Source organism: Sus scrofa, chromosome 2 (genome assembly GCF_000003025.6).
Source record: "Sus scrofa isolate TJ Tabasco breed Duroc chromosome 2, Sscrofa11.1, whole genome shotgun sequence".
NCBI lineage: Eukaryota > Metazoa > Chordata > Mammalia > Artiodactyla > Suidae > Sus > Sus scrofa.
The window spans coordinates 144,763,616-144,780,893 of NC_010444.4; the positions used below are offsets into that span (position 1 = coordinate 144,763,616).

The window sequence follows — 17,278 nt, forward strand, 5'->3', positions numbered from 1 at the left end:
TGTAGGAATCAGCTGCCTGGTTTCAGGAGCTGGACATTTTCTGGGCCTCCCTTCTCGACCTCAGGTGGGGCAGGGACCGAGTTCCCAGGCAGGGCTCAGTGTGCCCCGAGCAGCCTTCCTGCCCCATCATCACAGCTGCACAGCCCACAGGGTCGAGACCCCACCCGCTACCACCTGCCTGAGACCCAGCAACACGGGGCAGCCAAGGCTGCCGTGTCACACTGGGGAGTCTGAACCCGGGATGCAAGCCACCGTAGCACAGTCCTGGCCTGACACTTGGTTCTGTGTGACCCACCCGCAGGGACTGCACCTCTCCACGCCTCGTCCTCTCCTCTGTCCTAGAAAGATAACAGACAGGAGAGAGCGTTGAGGGAGGTATATCATGTTTAAAATCACACTTCAGGAGTTCCTGTCGTGGCTCAGTGGTTAACGAATCCGACTAGGAACCATGAGGTCGCGGGTTTGGTCCCTGCCCTTGCTCAGTGGGTTAACGATCCGGCGTTGCCGTGAGCTGTGGTGTGGGTTGCAGACGCGGCTCGGATCCTGTGTTGCTGTGGCTCTGGCGTAGGCCGGTGGCTACAGCTCCGATTCGACCCCTAGCCTGGGAACCTCCATATGCCGCGGGAGCGGCCCAAGAAATAGCAAAAGATAAAATCACACTCCACACACGTCCTGCTTTCAGTGTGTTATTATGATATCATCTCATTTCATCACCACCTCCTTAGAAAAAGACCCTGCTGCCCTTCTCGTTGACAGTGACACTTTCTCCTGTTTGGCTGATAGAACCCAGGTTTGGCTCACTTGGCTGGGCTGTGGGTACTGTCCCTCGACCCCCTGGGTCCTGGCTCTGTGAAGGGTCCTTGAGAGATGGGCTTGACTGCATCATATCCAAAGGGCTGCCCCCATGTGCCCAGCCCCTCTGCACAGGGTGGCAGAGAGTGTCATCAGACCTGTGGACAGGTAGAAAGAGGAACAGGTCACAGAGCCTCCGGGGGAATCCAGGTCCCACTTGGTAGCCCTCAGCCTTCTGAGCCAGCAGGGCTGGGGGCAGCCCACAACTGCCTGTGGCCTTCTGGGCCTGCATCCTGCTTTTACTGTTATTATTACTATTATTGAACTACAGTTGATTTACAATGTTGTGGTCATTTCTGCTGTACAAAAAGTGATTCGGTTATACACACACCCATTCTCTTTCAGAGTCTTTTCCCACGTAGATGATCTCAGAACGCTGGGTGGAGGTCCCTGTTCGGTACAGCAGGTCCACGCTCCAGTCATCGGCTATATCTCATGCTTGGGCTGCATGCTCATATGGTTCCCAAAGCCAAGTTTCAGTGCCTTCCTGAAAGCTTGGCTCCATTCACCTTCTTCCGGGTCCTTTGCACATCAACGTGTAGAAGCAGCCAGCCCAGCCCCCTCTCCCATCAGCAGCTACAGCTCTCAGGTCCTGGCACCCCCACGGGTGAAGGGGGTCCCCTCAGGGCTCTCTAAAGCTGTGCCCTTGGTGAGTGCCCCCTGAATAGGCCCACACAGGGGAGGCACAACCCAGATATAACGTGGCATAGTTTTTGTGGCAGACAAGTCACAGTGGGCTGTGTGCGTGGGCTGCATGCCCTGAACTGGCAGGGCAGGTGCTTCTGCCAACAAATGAGCAAAATTTGAGAGATTCCGACATGTTCGGGGAATCTGAGTTTAAAGGTCTGTCCTTTAAACCAGAATTCACCACTCCCATGGACAAGGGACTGCGTGTTCCCATTAGCTGTTCGCTCTGATAGCGCAGACGACCCCTGATCCCAGGGGCAGGGGTGGCCTAAGCTCTCAAAAGCTCTGTGTATGGCTGTGTGTCTTGTTTGGACCTCCTCTACCTGCGTGCAGCCTTCTTCCATTGTTTTAAGCAGCTTTATTTATTTCATACCATACAGCTTACCCATTTCAAATATACAGTTTACTAGGTCTTAGTGCACCCATCAGCACCAGTTCCGCAATAGCTTCACCACCCCTGTTCCCTGCAGCAGTTTCACGGAAATGGAATTATACACACCGTGGTTTTGTGACTGACTTCTTTCACTTTGTATAGTATTTGCAACATCACCCATGTTGGAGGCATCAGCACCTCACTCCTTTTTTCTTGATGCGTAATATTCCATTGTATGGATGTACCACATTTGGTTATGCCATTGAGGGACCTTTCCATTATTTCCACTTGTGGCTGTTATTAGTAATGTCTCTGTAAACATCCACATACAAGTTTTTTTTTTGGGGGGGTGGCTGTTTTCCACTCCCTTGGTAGCACACCTCGGGATGGGCTTGCTAGGTCACGTGGTAACTCTGTTTCACTGTTTGAGGAACCGCGGGACTGATTTCCACAGCGGTTGTACCTTTGACATGCCCACCTTCTTCTGTTTTTACATCTCCTTTTTGAACTGGTTTAACTAACCAAAAAAAAAAAAAGACAGAAGATACTTGATTTTTCACTGCCAAGTCCTTTCCTTCCCAGCAGGTTCTGTGACTCCCCTGCCTCCCAGTTCAGTAACTGCCACAAAGCCTATAAGAACAGCGAGAGCTCAAGCGAGTCTCAGGCCTCCCCCTGCCTTCCTGTGGTCTCTAGGGGTCAGGGCAGGGTTCGTTGACACTAGTTTTCTTTTTCACTAGCAATGCCAGTGACCTTTCCAATTCCCTGAAGAGCCAAAGGCCAAATCCAGCCCCAAGAACAACACCGCTCAGTGTGGACTGAGCTGCTGTCGAAGAAGGGGTCTGACAGAGTGTCAGCCGGGGTTCAGACTGGTTGGTTGGTAATGTTTTAGGATGTCCGATATTTGGAAAATGCTACTAATAGCCTCCTTTCCCCCGGCCTTCACCTCTTCCGTAGAAAGGGGGCATTAGAGGAGAAAATAACTATTTCCTTGTTCAGGAGATCTTTTTTTGTTGTTGTTCTCTCTCTTGGTAACTTATTGCTGGAGATACCAAGTAAGAGCAGTTTGAGTTGGATGCTCTGTTGCTGTCAGGTTACATCATCAGACCAATCAGAAGAGAGTTTCCTAGTAACAGAAGAGTGAGCTAGTGAGAGAGAGAGGGTGTGTGTGTGTGTGTGTGTGTGTGTGTGTGTTAGAGAGAGAGAGATCTTTATCAGGATCAAGAAGAAGAGGAGGAGGAAGAGGGAGGGGCACCTGGAGGGGAAAGTCTGTGGTTCATGATGATTCATCTCCAAGCCTCTGGATTCCGGGGACCGCTGCGCATCTGGAGAGGCTGCTCCGTCGGCGTTTGGACTCTGTGCCATGGGGAATGGCTGTGCAATACTCAGAAATAACTCCGCTGTCAGCCCTTGACCGTCTACTAGGAAACTATCCATTTCTCCAAGAGCACCTCAGACAGTAACTGGAAAGAGCAAGAACTCGTGTTCTCAGGAGCATTAGTCATCGAGAAGCAGTGTGATTAGTGGTACCTGGAAAATTCACATGCATTCACTGCAGTCGGCTTCTGGGGATACTTTTAATCAGGATCTGACATGGGCGGGATCCTTCATTCCCAGGGTACAGGCTGGGCTGCCCCCGGTGTCCTTTGCTAATAAAGGACCTCTCAGGCCGTGGGGCGATGGGGGAGTTCCTCGGTGGAGCCTTTCAACCTCCCCCCAGGGCGTGGCCGCCAGCTGCCGGACTGGTCTCGTCACTTGCATTCCTGCCTCCCGTAACCCACGCTCTGCACAGCAGCCAGGCTGATCTTCGAAAAATGGAAGTCGCGTGTTATTCTCCTGCTTCTGGTGCTCGAGTAGCCTCCTGTTGCTCTTAGCATCATGGGCGCGGAGCTCTTGGTCCTGCGCCTGCCCTCTGGCCCCTCTCACCCTAGCTCGAGTCACGGCAGCCTCCGGGAGCTTCTTTATGTTCTCAGAGTCAGCAAACCCTGACCTGCCAGTGGAATCCAGCCCGCAGCCTGTTTTTGTAAACAAAGCCTCCCTGGAACCCAGCCACCCGTGTCTCTCTGCTCACATGTTCTCTGTGGCACAACAGTAGCAGAGTTGAGCAGTGACACAGCGATGATGAGGCTTTTTCAGAAAAACTTGCAGACCGCTCTTCGGAAACCACAAGCTTCTCCCCATCTCGGGCCTTTACCCTCGTGTAATCCCCTGCCTGGCCGGCTCCTTTGGATTATTTAGGTTTCAGGTTTCCGAGCTCCCCGCCCCCCCTCCGCCCCGCCCCCTGCCAGTCTCTTGCGCCCCGCTCAGGCTTACTCTCTGTCTAGATGGTTCCTCCCCAAGAGCAGACTCTCATCCGCTTGTTCTGTCCTGTGGGCAGGGACCTGGCACCGTGTGTTTGTTCAGTGAGCCCACATCTTCAGCTACACAGGGGTCTGTGTCTCTTGCAGCCAGGGCTGCTTCCGCTTGGAGCAGCGGGCCATCAGAGGTCTTAGTCCCACACTTGCTCCTGGTCCACAGCGCATGAAGGTGCCAGAGGAGCATGAGCCACATGTGTGCAGGGGCGTATGGTGTGGATGTGGATTGAGCTGAGAGAGCGTAGCTGGCGGGGCAGGCCTGTGTCAGCACCTGCTTATATTTATCACATGCCTGCTGGGCTGGCATAGACTCCTGCATGTGTTTGCATAGCACCGGGGACACTGGTGCCATTCAGAAGGTTGGACATGGGTGTGACTCAGCCCAGCAAGTACTTCTGAGCATCTTCGACGTACAGAGCATTGAGCCGGGCCCACGTGGTAGCGCCAAAGGCCACAGACCCTGGAGTCAGGTGTCCTGAGTTCAGATCCACCTCTGTCGTGCACTGTCATTTGGGGCAAGACACTTAACTTCTCCAAGCCTCTGTTTCTCGTCAGTAAAACGAGAATACAGGCAGAGCCCTCTTCGAGGTCTTTCTGAAGGCAAGAAGAAGAGATGCAGGTGAAGCCCTTAGCAAAGGGCCCACTGCTTAGTGTGGGCTCGCCCCGGCCCGTTGTGCTGATCCTCCAGGAGCCTGTTTTCTGGTTGGATAAAGGATCGTGCCGTGGAAAAGCGCTTGGTCCCTGGGCTCAAACAAGCCAGGTGCAAATTCTGGTTCTACTGTTGGGACCTTGCACAAATGAATTTGCCTCTCTCCACCTTGATTTTCTCATCTGTGAAATGGGGGTAGTAATATGACAAGCTACGATCTTTAAGACCAAGTGAGTGAATATATGTTTAAATCTCTTAGTTCATGGCTGTTTCCAAGTCTCCATTTGTAGTTGTTCACCTCTGGTTTTGTTGTGTTTTTTAAATGTGCGACCTGCAGCATATGAAAGGTCCCAGTGCAGGGATCGAACCAGAGCCCCTGCAGAGACAGTGCCGAGTAGTTAGCATGTGAGCCATGAGCCACAGAGGAAGTCCTGTCGTTGTTCAATTCCATCATTGTGATTCACGAGTCGGCCGTCCACGAAGAATGTCAAGGAATAGAATCCAAACTAAAATGCGCTAAAAGCTAGTGGGGGAACCAAAGCTTAACACATCTGAACTGCATTAACAGGGCCAGGAGCAATATGCAAAATGTACGGTAAACATCCCACGAGCCTGGCGAACAGGGGAGCAGGTAGATGGCGTGTGATGATATATTTATGCTATTTATGGAGGAGGTGGGGCTTCAACGAAGCCTTGAAGGACGAGGAAGGGAAATAGAAGACCACAGGACGCCTCTGGAGCTGCCTCTCTCCCCCATTAATTCTTATAATCAGGATTACAGGACATTTTGGCACAGCAAAGTGACAGCTTTCTGTGAATGAGTTAAAATGCAGATCCCTGGGCTCCACTCCTAGCAGTTCTGCTCTCTGATGGGCCATGGGGCCTAGGAATCAGCAGTTTTAATACACGGCCAGGTGGATCTGTTGTACCTGGTCTGGTAGCACACCTGCCTGCAGCCTGGCTTGCTGGCTCCACGGAGTCAGCAGTCTGACCCAAAGGCTGCATTGTCCCCTGCCATCCCCTGTGACACGTCTCTTGTTCTCTAGTTTGGAGGGCCTCCTTTGTCCCCTCTGATTCTTCCCTTACTCTGCAAATTCCATTTCTAATGTTTGCGGACGTTGCCACCTCTGCACCTGAGCTGTGTTTGAACAGCTGGCCGGGAAGGAAGACAGCCTAAACCAGATGGACTCAGTACAGCTGGTGGAACAACAACCCAGCTAGGAGCTCTGCCATCAAGTGGGAGGGGTCTTTTTTTTTTTTTTTTAATTCTTTATGTTTTGTTTGATTTATTCTTTCTCAATCTTTGGTTTGGGGGAGTGAGTTTGATTGGTTTGGTCTTGGTTCTGAACATTTGCGATTTCCCCAGGCTTAGCTGGTTGTTGAGCCCAGGTCCTTAAGTTGTACCAGGAGAGTCCTGCTGACCAGTCCTAGTGACTAGACCAATGACTCGGGGTCCCCTACCGGCTCACCTGTCCTGAGTATTTACAGTGCTTTCTCCCTGTGGGCACCTGACCCCTCACAAGAATTCCCTGAGGGAGGAGAGGCCGCTCATCATCCCTTGGTAGGTTAAAGAAACTGAACTGATGTTGGAGTATCCGCCGGATGGATGGGCAGAAGGCGGGAGTGTTTGGATGCTAGCTCGTATGTTAGCGATGGGCTGGAAGAGCTTGGTCATGGGAGAGGCGGGGCTGCTTTCAAGTTGTGTTGTGGCCTTTCTTCCGTGGCACTTCTCGCCCAAACGTCTCGTGTGATGTCATGAATCCAAAATACCCTCTCTGCTTGGGATGGTGCCTAAAGCCTAGAGCTACGAAATCACACAGGCCTGCTGGAGGCCAGCTCATAGAGATGTTTGATTGTGTCTTTTCCCAAGGAAGCCTTCAAGACCTAGCCAAGGCTGACCCTGATCTTTGTAAAAAGCCTTCGTGTGTGGCCTTCTGCTGCCTCCCTATTACTTTCTTTGGTTTCTGTTCTTTCTTCTTTCCCTACAAACAGAAACTAGAGGTTTATAGTCGTGTTAGGGGCGGACATGCTTTTCTAAAACAAGCTCAGGAAGTCAATTAACCTAGGAAGAGAAGAGGAGAAAATTCATTCTCTCCACACAATCTCAGAAAAATTGGAGGTTTCCTAAAACATGGAGAGCAAGTGTCCTGCCTCGCCCAATGGGGATTTGTATGCAACCGGGTGCAAACATGAACAACCCTCATCTCCAAGTCCACGATTACGTCTTTCTTTCTGCTGTTGACTGCTTTGCAGACTCAGCTGGATTGTGTATAATTTTTCCAATATCACAATAGTTTCCATGGCGATGGATTGTGATGTCCCAGAACACTGGGTGTATATATTCTTTGGATGTGGAAAAATCAAAGGGGTAGAAATTTTTCAAACTGCAACAGAGAGAGCTTTCAGACTTAGATTTAGGAAGGAGAAAAACTCTGGAGAACAGGGAAGGAAACTGAGGGAGGGGGAGTTCCCATTGTGGCTCAGTGGGTGAAGGATCTGGCATTGCCACAAGCTGCAGTGTAGGTTGCAGGTGTAGCTGAATCCGATGTTGTCATGGCAGCGGCGTAGGCTGCAGCTGCAGCCTCGACTCAGCCCCTAGCCCAGGAACTTCCATATGCTGCAAGTGCAGTCATAAAAAGAAAAAAAAAACAAAAGCAAACAACTAAGGGAGGATATGGTTGGACCAAGAGAGAGCTATTCCAAGACTATTAAATAAACTAAAACTCCTCAAAGTTAAGGAGGATGCTTCTTCAAGTCTTTGATTTTTTTGCCTGATGTTGAATATTTGCTTGCCTAAATGGCTCCCAAATTGTGGGGGAGTCTCTACGTGTTTCCTTTTTGTAAGTTTCATTATAAAAAGTGATTAAGCACACAAAGCTGTTGTTGTTTGCTATTCTGAGTTTTGAGACCATATGAGCTTAAATGAACTCCGTTAATGTTTCAGGGTTAATGTGCTTCTCTTGGTAATTTTGTTTGGAATAGTTTTTTTTGTTTTAAGTCCAAAAAAAAAAAAAAACAAGAGACTCTAAAATACAAAAAAATCAATGCAAAGGGAATTTGCAAGGAGATTAGAAGCAGAGGGCGGGATTCCAGGGGAAATGTCATGATTAGGAGCGAGAGGTCTTTAAGGACTAGTTCTTAGCAGTCCTCCATGGGTACTTTTTTCAGTACACAGTCAGCACTGGGTAGGTGGGTGAGTATATGGATGGGTGGATGGACGGGCGGACGGACGGAACCTAGGGAAATACATGGATGGGGTAACATACCTCTCACCTCTAACTAGAAAGTAAAAATGTGATACTCCTTTATAGTTTAAACCAGAAACTTCAGAAAGTCCATGGAACACCTGGAACTGCGTGCAGAATCTTGAATGTCTGTGTCTTTCTTTCCCTCTTTTTGTTCTGGAGAGCGTTCAGAATGATCTTCATCAGGTCCCCCAGTCGGGTGAGAAACCCTGGTTGAGGCAAGTCCTAGAATTAGGTGACTTAGGGAGCGGCCACGCTTGATACACCCCCGCCTCCCGCCCTGACTGTGACGTCCTCTCTTCTCTCCCCCCCACCCCCCTGTGCAGTTCATCCGTCTCAGGAGCCCGGCTGGTTGGAGGGGACTCTGAACGGCAAGACGGGCCTCATCCCCGAGAACTACGTGGAGTTCCTCTAACCGTCTCCATGGCAGAGCTGCTGAGCCCTCCGTGGTATCCATGACAACCGCTGAGTCCTGTGTCGTGGGCCATTGCTCTTCGCCGCTGAGACCGGCAGGGTGACTGACTCTGCTGCTACGTGTCCACATGAATGTTTCCGCGAACTCTGGTGTCGCCATCCCCGTGATCATCTCAGCCCGACGTGCGGTGATACTGCAAGAAACAGTCGGACATCCGCGGAGGAGCCCCGTGGAGTTTGATAACCAAGAGAAAGGCTTACGGAGCCGCCTCTTTCATTTAGTGCCCTAAATGGGCAACGCTCATGCGCTTTCAACAGTCCCCCCAACCCCCACCTGCTGAAAAAGGAAGTACGTGGGAGATCAGCGTCCCCACGGATGTGCGGTGTCGCAGCATGTGCGCTGTAGCCGGGTCCAGCGGGGCTGGGCATAGGCCTGAGGTCCAGGCTGGGTCCCCCACTTTGGTTTACTGGAGGCACTCTCTCCGCCCCGTCTCTCAGCACTTGAGGCCCGCAGTGCTCCAGGTGGCTGGGTCTGCTGGTTTGCGTGCAGGATAGGGAGGGGTGATGGCCCTGTTTACAGAAGGTCCAATCTCTCACCATCTCTCAGGCAGCCGCTGGCCCAGCATCAGTAGAATTCTGTCTAGTCCGCTCATGTGAGGCAACACACGCACCCCCACGGCCCCCCTCCCAAGCTAGAACGTCTCCACCACCGAGGGCTGCCATCACCTCGTCACCACGGCAACCCAACCTTCTCTAAAAGCAAACCAAAAAATAACACACGCTGGACATGACGTGTCTTGTTTTTCTCCACCCCCACCCCCCACCCTCACAACCACCTTTGGGTCGTTTCTCGGATGCTTTTCCAACAACCTGATGCAGAGGCTCGGGGCATGAGAGTGGTCTCCTTGGGGGCAGACAGACTAGCAGCTGGGAACTCTTTCCTTCCTGACGGATTGCAGCACCACCAGGGTATATTTGGAGCAAACTCTAGTAACCTCTTGCGATTCGATTACGTGCGGGCTTAATATTTCTGCTCTTCCACGCAAGCAGTGTTTGCTTTCTAGAGGGCAACCTGCTGCCTCCCAGTGGGTGACACCCTCCCTCTGACTCATTCCTTCCCTTTCACCTGTCCCTTCCCCTCCTCACCCGCCTCTGGCCCATCACTCTTATCCCACCCCACCCCCACCCCCTGGCAGTGCCCTGGGCTGCCAAGCACTGGTGCCCTGGCAGTCTTCCAGCACACTTCCCGGCTCAGCCCATGGCCTCTAGTTTAAAAGGACACACATATTCACTGCCACTCAGAAAAAGGGAATGGTTTCTCAGGCTCTTGAGGCATGAGACTAATATCATAAGCCATGGTGATTTAGGAGGGCACTGTACCATTGGGCCATGGAAGGTGGCATGGGTACCTCCTGAGAAAGAGAATTTCCTGATCCAGGAGGGGCTGGGCCTTGGGGAAGCCCACCTTGAGGGGGAAGTATGGCCTGGACATGTCGCGGTCACTTAGCCTCCAAAGAAGAGAGTCCCAGGATCTCCCACGTTTGAATGTCCCTGCAAGAGCGATTCTGGGCAAACTCCAAAGTTAAGGGACTGTCACGCTCCCTAGGAACCCCTCGGGATGGCAGCACCATTCCAGAATGTTTCCTGCTTCTGGAATGCCTCTTTAGGGACCTTTCGAGAAGAAAAGGAAAACTTGAATTGTGTTGAATTACTGTATCTTTTACTTTTTTTTTTTTTTTTTGGAAAAGATAAACTTGTAAATAGAGTGATTTGAAATACTATATGGCAAAGTTTTATATTTGATATTCCTTAAGCTTTGATTGCTGAACAAGTGTGTACATGAGGGAGAGAGAGGACGCAAGGCTGAAGAGAGTCAAGGCTGTCCCCTCTGGCCTCCAGGAAGGAGAAGCGATTTCCACCCACTCTGTGCTGGCTCTTGGTGGTGGGCACGACGCATTAACGGTGTTCAGTCTTCTTTGTCCAGCCGTGGTTTTTGAGCATTTCTTGGCCTTTGGATTTGGAGATGGGAAGAGCACCTTCAGGCAATGAACTTATCCAAGAACTCCTACCCAGTAGTAAGGTGAAGCTCAGGATTTAAACAGGTGAGGCCAGGGGGGCAGATATTTTTTTTTTTTTTTCATTTTTCTTCTCAGGTGTATTTCTTGGTACCCCGAGGTACTGGGACAAAAGAGGGAATGATTGCGTGTTCCTTCTGTCTAACGCTTCTGCACATCTTCCAAGGCTTTATAAATGAGTCCAAGCTAGTTTGCAAATATGATGTGTGTCTTCAGTTCTAAGAAAAACTAGCTTCTTAGGATCTTGAGTTCTCGATATGCTGCTGCTCTCCTTTCCCTTAACAGGTTTGTGCCCTTCCTGTTCATCTCAGATGTCCTACAACCCTCAAGGAAGGGGGGGGGGGGAACCTCTAAAGAGGGATGGAGATTGTGCTATTAGAGCTTTATGGGCGGCTTTAAAGTTCATAGGAGTTTGTCATTGTGATTCATGCCATCAGCTCCCGGAGTTCACAGCTGCTACCCAGGATCTCACCCAGCAGCAAGCCAGACACTCCCACTGAATCAGGGAGCAAACATTAAGATTGGAGAAGACGGAGACAGGCCTCACGGAGTACCCAAACAGGAAGGGGACAACCAGGCAGACTACACCTGCTCCCTCAGACTGGGAGCAGCTTGGGGACCTGTTGAAAGGGGCCAGGGGCCCAAGCACACTCTGTCTATACCACTGGGCTTTCCAAATAGAGTGCAACATGTTGCTTTTAAATCTTCACCTGCCCCTTTGAAACCTTAGCTAGAACCAATGTGGAGCAGCCGGAAGGCCCGGGCCCTGGCTTTGGGAGTTGCTCTCTGGAGCGTTCCTGTCAACCGTCGGCCCCAGCTTGACCCCCCGGAAGCAGGTCCCTGCTCCTCACATGGCCCTGATCTGAAGCCGGGGGACATGGAGCTGCTCCAGTGGCCCTTTTTAGGTAGACCCCTTGACGGCTTCTCTGGGCTGTGCTGGGCAGTGACAGGTGGCTGCCCTCCCTCCCTTCCCCCACCAGCTCCCCTCGCCGTCAGCTGCAGAACTGGAGACACTGTTCAGAATGTGAGCCAACAGATGAGAAGGGACTGGAAGACTGAAAACGGGCTTTCCCCACTCCGCTGTGTATGCCCCCCGCCCTCCCTCTGCTGCCATAGGCTTCTAGGGGTGTGAACTGGGTATCGGAGGGGAAGGCTGTGGACCAAATTCTGGGAACTTTCCCTCGTGTTTCTTTTGGAAGGCCCTGAGATCAAGTGGGCTTACGTAGCCCGAGGGTTTTTTTTTGGTGTTGGGATCAGCTCACTCCTCTTCCAGGTGTTCACTGAATTCCTAGCTACAGAAAGCCATATGCCTTGAGAAGATAGTTTGTTTTAAATTCTCCCCTCCCCACTCCAAGTCAGTTCCTGACTTGCTCAAGACTGATGATAATCTTCTCTATTTTCAAACCTAAACATAGAGAGGTGGCCCCCAGAGCACTCACTACGTTGGTATCCTAGGAGTGGAGCCAGTTTTTGGCTTAGAGTTTTAGTATTTCTACAGCTAATATATGTGTTCTCCTGTCAGACTAAGTTGACTTGGTGTTTTGTTTTGTTTTTTCCAATGTGGTTCCAATGCATCTCCTCTTACAGAGTGCATTTTGGACAGAGAGGCAAAGAGAAAGAGAGAAAATGAGCAGTCACGTATTGGCCGACTGGCATTAGCAACACAGCCATTCTAGTGACAGGGTCATTTCAGCATTTGCCAGGACTCTGCAGTTATGTGTGCCAGCCCTGTAACTTAAAGGGAAGTCCTTCTGCCATCAGCGTTTGTATCTCTTGAAAGCAACAACCCCTGCGACACCAAAAGCTCTGTCTTGACTGCAGAGGCTCCAAAAACATCCATGACTGGGGAGTAGGGAGGCAGAAACAATCAACTAAAGAGACCATGATTGACACCAAGATACCATGATCAACTAGTCATGGCTGTTGGCACCTTTCATCCTCGGGTTTCTGTCCAAAAGCAAGTCTAGACCATGTGCTTTTATAGACACAGGACTCCTAGGTACCAGGGTGGCTCTCGTGGGCCACTCACTGTTTGCCCTTGTGTTGAATGTTTTAATGAGCAGCCATGTTCCCCAAGTAGGTAGCCAGCATTAAGGAAACCAAACAGCCACTTCACTACCTGACTTTAGAAGGAAAGTCCTGGGGATTCTAGGGCATTAATCCATTTCTGGCAAGCTTGCCAGTCATCATTTACCTAGACAGCCCCAGCCCACACCTCTTTTAAGTCAACTGCCTGTCCTCCCACACACCCTGTGCTGGTGTCTAAAAAATGTATCTTTTCATGCTCCAGTGTGTTTGGAGGCCCTGCTGGTATGCTGGACCGCTTCTCTGTAAATGTCACGTCCAAATGACAGCAGCCGTAGAGTGACCGGCCTTTGCACAAGCCTCCAGCAGACCCGCGACCAGAGTCCAGCTTGTAATAGCTTCCTTCTTTTCATCACCTATAGCACTTGTCTAACTACAGAGCTTCCCGAAGCAGAGGGAGAGGCCGTCCAGAAAGTCCAGACGTCATTCAGAGCTGGCCCCTGCTGAGTGGTCTCCGTAGGGAAAGCCCATGTGTTCCTAGGAGCGAAAGTACTAGGCGTAAAGCGATGCTAGGAGCAGAGAGAGAAGGCAGACTGTACAAAACAACCGGGGATTTTCTAAAAGAGGGACTAATATAGTTCTTAATGGGAGGGAATCCGTCACATGAAACGGTCACAGCTAAGATTTTTACGAAGGTTTTACAGGACACGACACGATCAAAACAACTTTCAAAGTGAAATGCTCTCGTGTGCAAAGGCTTGGCGCAGTCCTAGACCCACGTGAGTGAAGCCATTGTGTTAGGTCCACATTCTCTTTAGTGTTGTGGGAACCCAGAGCCGTGATGACCAAGGGGTCAGGAGTACCCGGGGCAGAGCCATCCAGGAGAGGCCAGGCCTGTGGACACTTCTCCAGTGACCATTCCGACCAAGTTGTCCACGTAGACACCTTCCCAGAGCTTCCTGGGGTATCCAGACAGCAGGGCCACCCTCGTACCTGTGAAAAGAGGCTTCTCTGATGATTCTTAACGTACACATATTAGTACGTGTTAGTGTATGTGTGTGTGCCGCTCACATTCACACATGTAAAGATAACAGACTCTTCCAGAAACCCACCTAAGCGGGCAGTTGCTGAGCCTTGACAGCCTTTCAGATTGGAAGGTTGAGCATTAGAGAAACAAGACAGGCTGTTGATTGACTATCAGAGCGATCAAAGATGTAAATTAAGTGCCATTTTAAGACATTGTTCGTATTTATCGAATGGTTACTATCTACAGCTATATTCCTTGTTAACTTATTAAGAGTCATGTTGAAAAAAAGCTCAAACTCCTAAACGGTTAGTAGTTAATAAGCACTCTAAAAGACATTTGTCTCTATTTTAGAGAAGAAAATATTTGCATGTTTCATTCATAATTTAGGCTACCTTTGAGTATCTTAGAAAGTGCTGGGTGATAGACTATCAATAAAGTACATAAAAATGGCACTTTAATGTTTTTTTTTTAAACCATAAATGCACTGTTTTAAACTTCAGTATTGAATATTGACTGGCGTGCAGAATCCTATTTCGTCATTCCAAAGGAACTTGTGACTAGAACTTTTTCGCTGTCATTCGTGAAGTAGTTTTGCCGTATTCAGGCTTTAAAAGAAAAAAATGTGCTTTTGTGTCACTGAGCAGATCTTGATACACTGTTTCTGTTGAGTGGCCTCTGAAACTTGGCTTTCTGTCACTTGGCTGGTTTACACGACAATCCCTATGAAATGAGTGGAAGTATGATTTTTGAATTAAACAACCTTTCCATTTGGTGGTATGTTTGTTTCTTGAGTTTCTGATAAAGTCTGACAGGATGACTTTTTTTTTTTTTTTCCAATAAGCAAAGACCGTGATCAGAGGTCACACGTCTTAGGCTCCTGCGGTCACTAGTGACAGCCACGGGGCTGAGTTCCCATGTGTTCTGGGGAGCTCTGGTTTCCTTTAGGGAGAGGTCAAGCGCTCGTGAACTTGAGGAGAGGCCATCAGGCCTGGTAAACAGGTAAGCCCCAAAGAGGCCCCTTCCAGGGAATGTTTCCGAGTTTATCTCCTGGAGTACATATTTTATTCTTCCCAAATTCGATTTTCAAATCTACCCTTTTCCTGGAATTTGGCTAACGCAGTATGGAATGATCAAGAGCCACAATATAGATGGTCCCACCGCACCGCTGGGCGTGCCCCCGGGGATTGTAAACGGGTTCCTTGCAACCCGCTGTCCAGCCCAGCTGATGTTATGGAATCTTCTGGCTCCCCGTATCCCCTCCAGGGACATCCTGCAGTGCAGCCTGGGACCCAGGTTTACAGTTCACTCCCAGCTTCTGCTGTGAGAACCCAGGAACCGGCACCCTGGGGATGGGAAGTGAGCCTCCTGAGGGCTCTGGAAGTTCCTCCTAGGTCAGCAGGGGAGGAACGAGCCCCCCGTTGCCTCGTTCTGAGGGGTGGCTCTCTGAAGAGGTGGGTTGCCCGTGAGCTGTTTTTACTGTCCTTGTTTGCCACTTATAAGGACTGGTTCCCCCCACCCCCAAGAGCAGCACAGATTCATAGCACCTGCTGCCTCCACCGAGCATCCCCCCTGCTCTGGAAAATCCTCCCTGCATCTGCAGCCTCGTACGTGCCTGAAGTCATTTGGTACCTGGGCGAGACCTTGCGGGGGGCCCACGTGTATATGCGATGCCCCCCATGCGGCCACTGAAACGTATGTACGGATTTGCATCTTACCAACGGCCTCGTTCCTTCCACTCGCCTCCCCTGTCACCTCGCCTTTGACATCTTGTTAACGGGAAAGGTTTTCATTCTCACGTTGCTTTTGGCAGCCCCTCAGAGCAGAGCGCACATCAGGTCCCGTCTTGTGGCTGGTTTGGTGGTTCGTTTACCTGCTCTGGCTGTGATTGGTCCTAAGATCACCTTGGTTAGAAAGAGACTTTATTGACACTTGAAGTCACAGGAATGAAAGATTTTCTCAGACCTCAAACGCATCTGTTCTTTGGAGAATTATATCAGGGTTTTCGTTCCTTCTTTTCTCATTTCCTCCTTGACCTCCAGTCGGATACCACGCGTCTCTCTTATGCACATGTGGTCTGCGTCGTGGGCTCACCCTGCTTTTAATGGCACTAAGCTAGGCTGTGGCCGTTCACTGTGCCAGGCTAGTCAGGACTGCCCCGGTTCAGCCTGCGTCGCAGCCAAGGGAGCCTCTAACCAACTCGGTTCCCGCTCAAGGTAGGTGAGACTCACAGTGTGGGAGGGTCTGCCAGGGCTGCCTCCTTCAGACTCCACTCAGCATCACCTGGCTGTTTGGGCCAATGCAGAACAATTTTCAGTGGAGATGGTCAAAATCGCGACCCAAAGTATCCCACAGCCCAACTCCTGTCACATTGTGTATCCATCAAGTCTCGTGTGTCATTGACCCCAGGAGGCTGGCCCCATCCTCTGTTTGCTAAAACTCGAGTAGCTGATGTGCCTTCCCGAGGCTAACCAGCAAATGAGTCAAGACTTGAATTCACAGGCCCTTTCTCCAGGTACCAAATCACATTTGGTGACTCCCAGGTCTTCTGTGAACTCTTAAAATGTTTCTTTTGGGGTTCCCATCGTGGCTCAGCGGAAATGAATCTGACTGGCATCCATGAAGACGCAGCTTCGATCCCTGGCCTTGCTCAGTGGGTTAAGGATCTCGTGCTGCCGTGAACTGTGTCGTAGGTTGCAGACACCCGTAGGCCAGCAACTACAGCTCTGATTTGACCCCTAGCCTGGGAACCTCCATATGCTGTGGAATGGCCCTAAAAAGACAACAACAACAAAAGATGTTTCTTTTCACTCCGTGGCTGTCTGTCCTTTGTGCGTGGGGCGAGGGAAGGGTAGATTGGAAAGATTTGTTTTAGTAGCTGGATTTTTTTGCCTTTCCTGAAACTTTATCTATGGGAAAAAAAAAAAAATGGGAGAGTAGCACTTGTCTGGCCTGTGTCAGATGAGGGAATGACGGCCAGTGGGAATTGTCTTTCTTTTCCCATTGTTCCTCCTATCACACCCTTTTGACCTTTCATAGTGGTTTCCATCTATAACTAATTCCTTGTTTGTCATAAAATGTGTGAGGCCTGTATCCCTCTTCCTCCCTCCATGAGGACAGGCCTGGCCCGTGGCAGCTGCCTCATGACACGTGGGAGGCTGAGCAGCAGCGGAAGAGGCGGGAGAGGCCGTGCTCTAGACCACAGCCCCTCCTTCCTGTCCTCCTCTGACTTCCGGTGGAAAGGAATTGGGTCATCAGACGCGGCTGCTTGAGCACAAGGTGACGTCGTGGTCCTTGGGGAGCTGCACCCCTGCTCACCCCGGGAGGCAGACTTACTAGAGAGACCTGCCAGCCTCAGGGCAGGCGCACAGCCGCGTCCTTGCCCAGCCTTCCGGCTAGTTCTCAGCACAAGAAAGCATCTGGATGACCAGCTGGCCGGGAGCCAGAAGACCCTTCTCTGTCATCGGGATGACTTCCGGGTGGTTTTATGAAGGTCGCATGAGGCTGGAGACCCGCCTTCGAGCAAGCCCACAGCAGAATCGCCCCCAAATAAGAATGATTCCTTTTCCAAGACCCAAAGAGG

The 17,278-nt window shown here is 50.6% G+C and overlaps 1 protein-coding gene across 6 annotated transcripts in view; it reads left to right on the plus strand.

Annotated features, from left to right (window-relative positions):
- ARHGAP26 (Rho GTPase activating protein 26) overlaps positions 1-14,475 on the plus strand; it is a 476,857-nt gene extending 462,382 nt beyond the window's left edge. For 5 of the 6 annotated variants that reach the window (XM_021085449.1, XM_021085443.1, XM_021085446.1 and 2 more), the window contains one exon: positions 8,484-14,475. In XM_021085449.1, coding sequence (XP_020941108.1) covers positions 8,484-8,572 — 89 coding nt within the window. In that variant the 3' untranslated portion in view covers positions 8,573-14,475. The remainder of the gene's footprint in view (positions 1-8,483) is intronic. The other variant, XR_002342097.1, reaches the window with a different exon arrangement.